At 66.2% G+C, this 863-nt stretch overlaps 1 protein-coding gene across 1 annotated transcript in view; it reads left to right on the top strand.

Moving 5' to 3' along the window:
* ETH_00035750 (uncharacterized protein) overlaps positions 1 to 863 on the top strand; it is a gene marked incomplete at both ends in the record, with an annotated part of 5,171 nt that overhangs the window by 185 nt on the left and 4,123 nt on the right. The window contains one exon of the mRNA XM_013374975.1: positions 3 to 863. Within this exon, the coding sequence (XP_013230429.1) occupies positions 3 to 863 (861 nt within the window). The remainder of the gene's footprint in view (positions 1 to 2) is intronic.

Below are 863 nucleotides of genomic sequence, written 5' to 3'. Positions count from 1 at the left end.
GCTGGCCGTGCTGGCGCGCACGCTGGCCTGGTGCGGCGTGTGGCTGTGGGCCACCACCTTTCTGAAGAGGCCCGGCGAAGAAAAGGGCCTTTTGTTTTGGTCTTTTTCCGAACTTCCCAAGTGCTACTCCTTCGTGGAGGCGGCCTTCGCCTGGATGGTCTCCTGGGACTTTTGCGGGGGCCTGCTGGCAGCAGCCAAGCCCCTGAGCTTCCTCCTGTCTTTCCACTCGCTGGTGGACCTGGCCACGCTGCCGCTGTCTTCTTACTTTTTCCGCTTTTTCGCCAGAGACCCCGCCGCCCACAACTACCCCTGGCTCCTGGGCCTGGGCTGGCTCCGCTTCCTGCGGCTGCTGCGCACGGAGACAGTGCTGGCCTGCTGCTTCCCCACTCTGTCGCGAGTGTCCCTGCGGGTGGTCTCCATCGGGGTCTCCTGGCTGATGATTGTCTTGACGTTCGCGGGGGGCATTTTCATTCTCGAGGCGCCGCGGCCCGCGGCCAACTACAACTCCGTCTTCGACTTTTGCTTCTACGCCGTTGTCTCCGTCATGACTGTGGGCTACGGGGACTTCGCCCCGGAGACCCCCGCCGGCCGGGGCCTGGCCATTTGCGTCATTGTCTCCGCCTTTGTGTATCTCCCCGGGGAGATCCAGCGGCTGCTGGAGGCGCTGCGGGAGCCCCGCAGCAGCTACGGGGGGGCCCCCGGGGCTGAGGAGGACTACCTGTGCGTCTTGGGGCCCATAGCTCCGCAGCAGCTGGCTGCGTTTTGCTTCCAGGTGGGCAGGGCCTTCCCGGGCTCTTCTGCTGCGCTGCTCGTGCTGTCGCCGCTGCCCCTCAGCAGCTACCTCGCGGCCTGCCAGGGGGCCC

The sequence above is a fragment of the Eimeria tenella genome, genomic scaffold (genome assembly GCF_000499545.2).
Source record: "Eimeria tenella Houghton genomic scaffold, Eth_scaff2421, whole genome shotgun sequence".
Taxonomy (NCBI): Eukaryota; Apicomplexa; class Conoidasida; order Eucoccidiorida; family Eimeriidae; genus Eimeria; species Eimeria tenella.
Note: the sequence above shows the minus strand (reverse complement) of the source record. Positions and strands in the feature narration are given on the sequence as shown.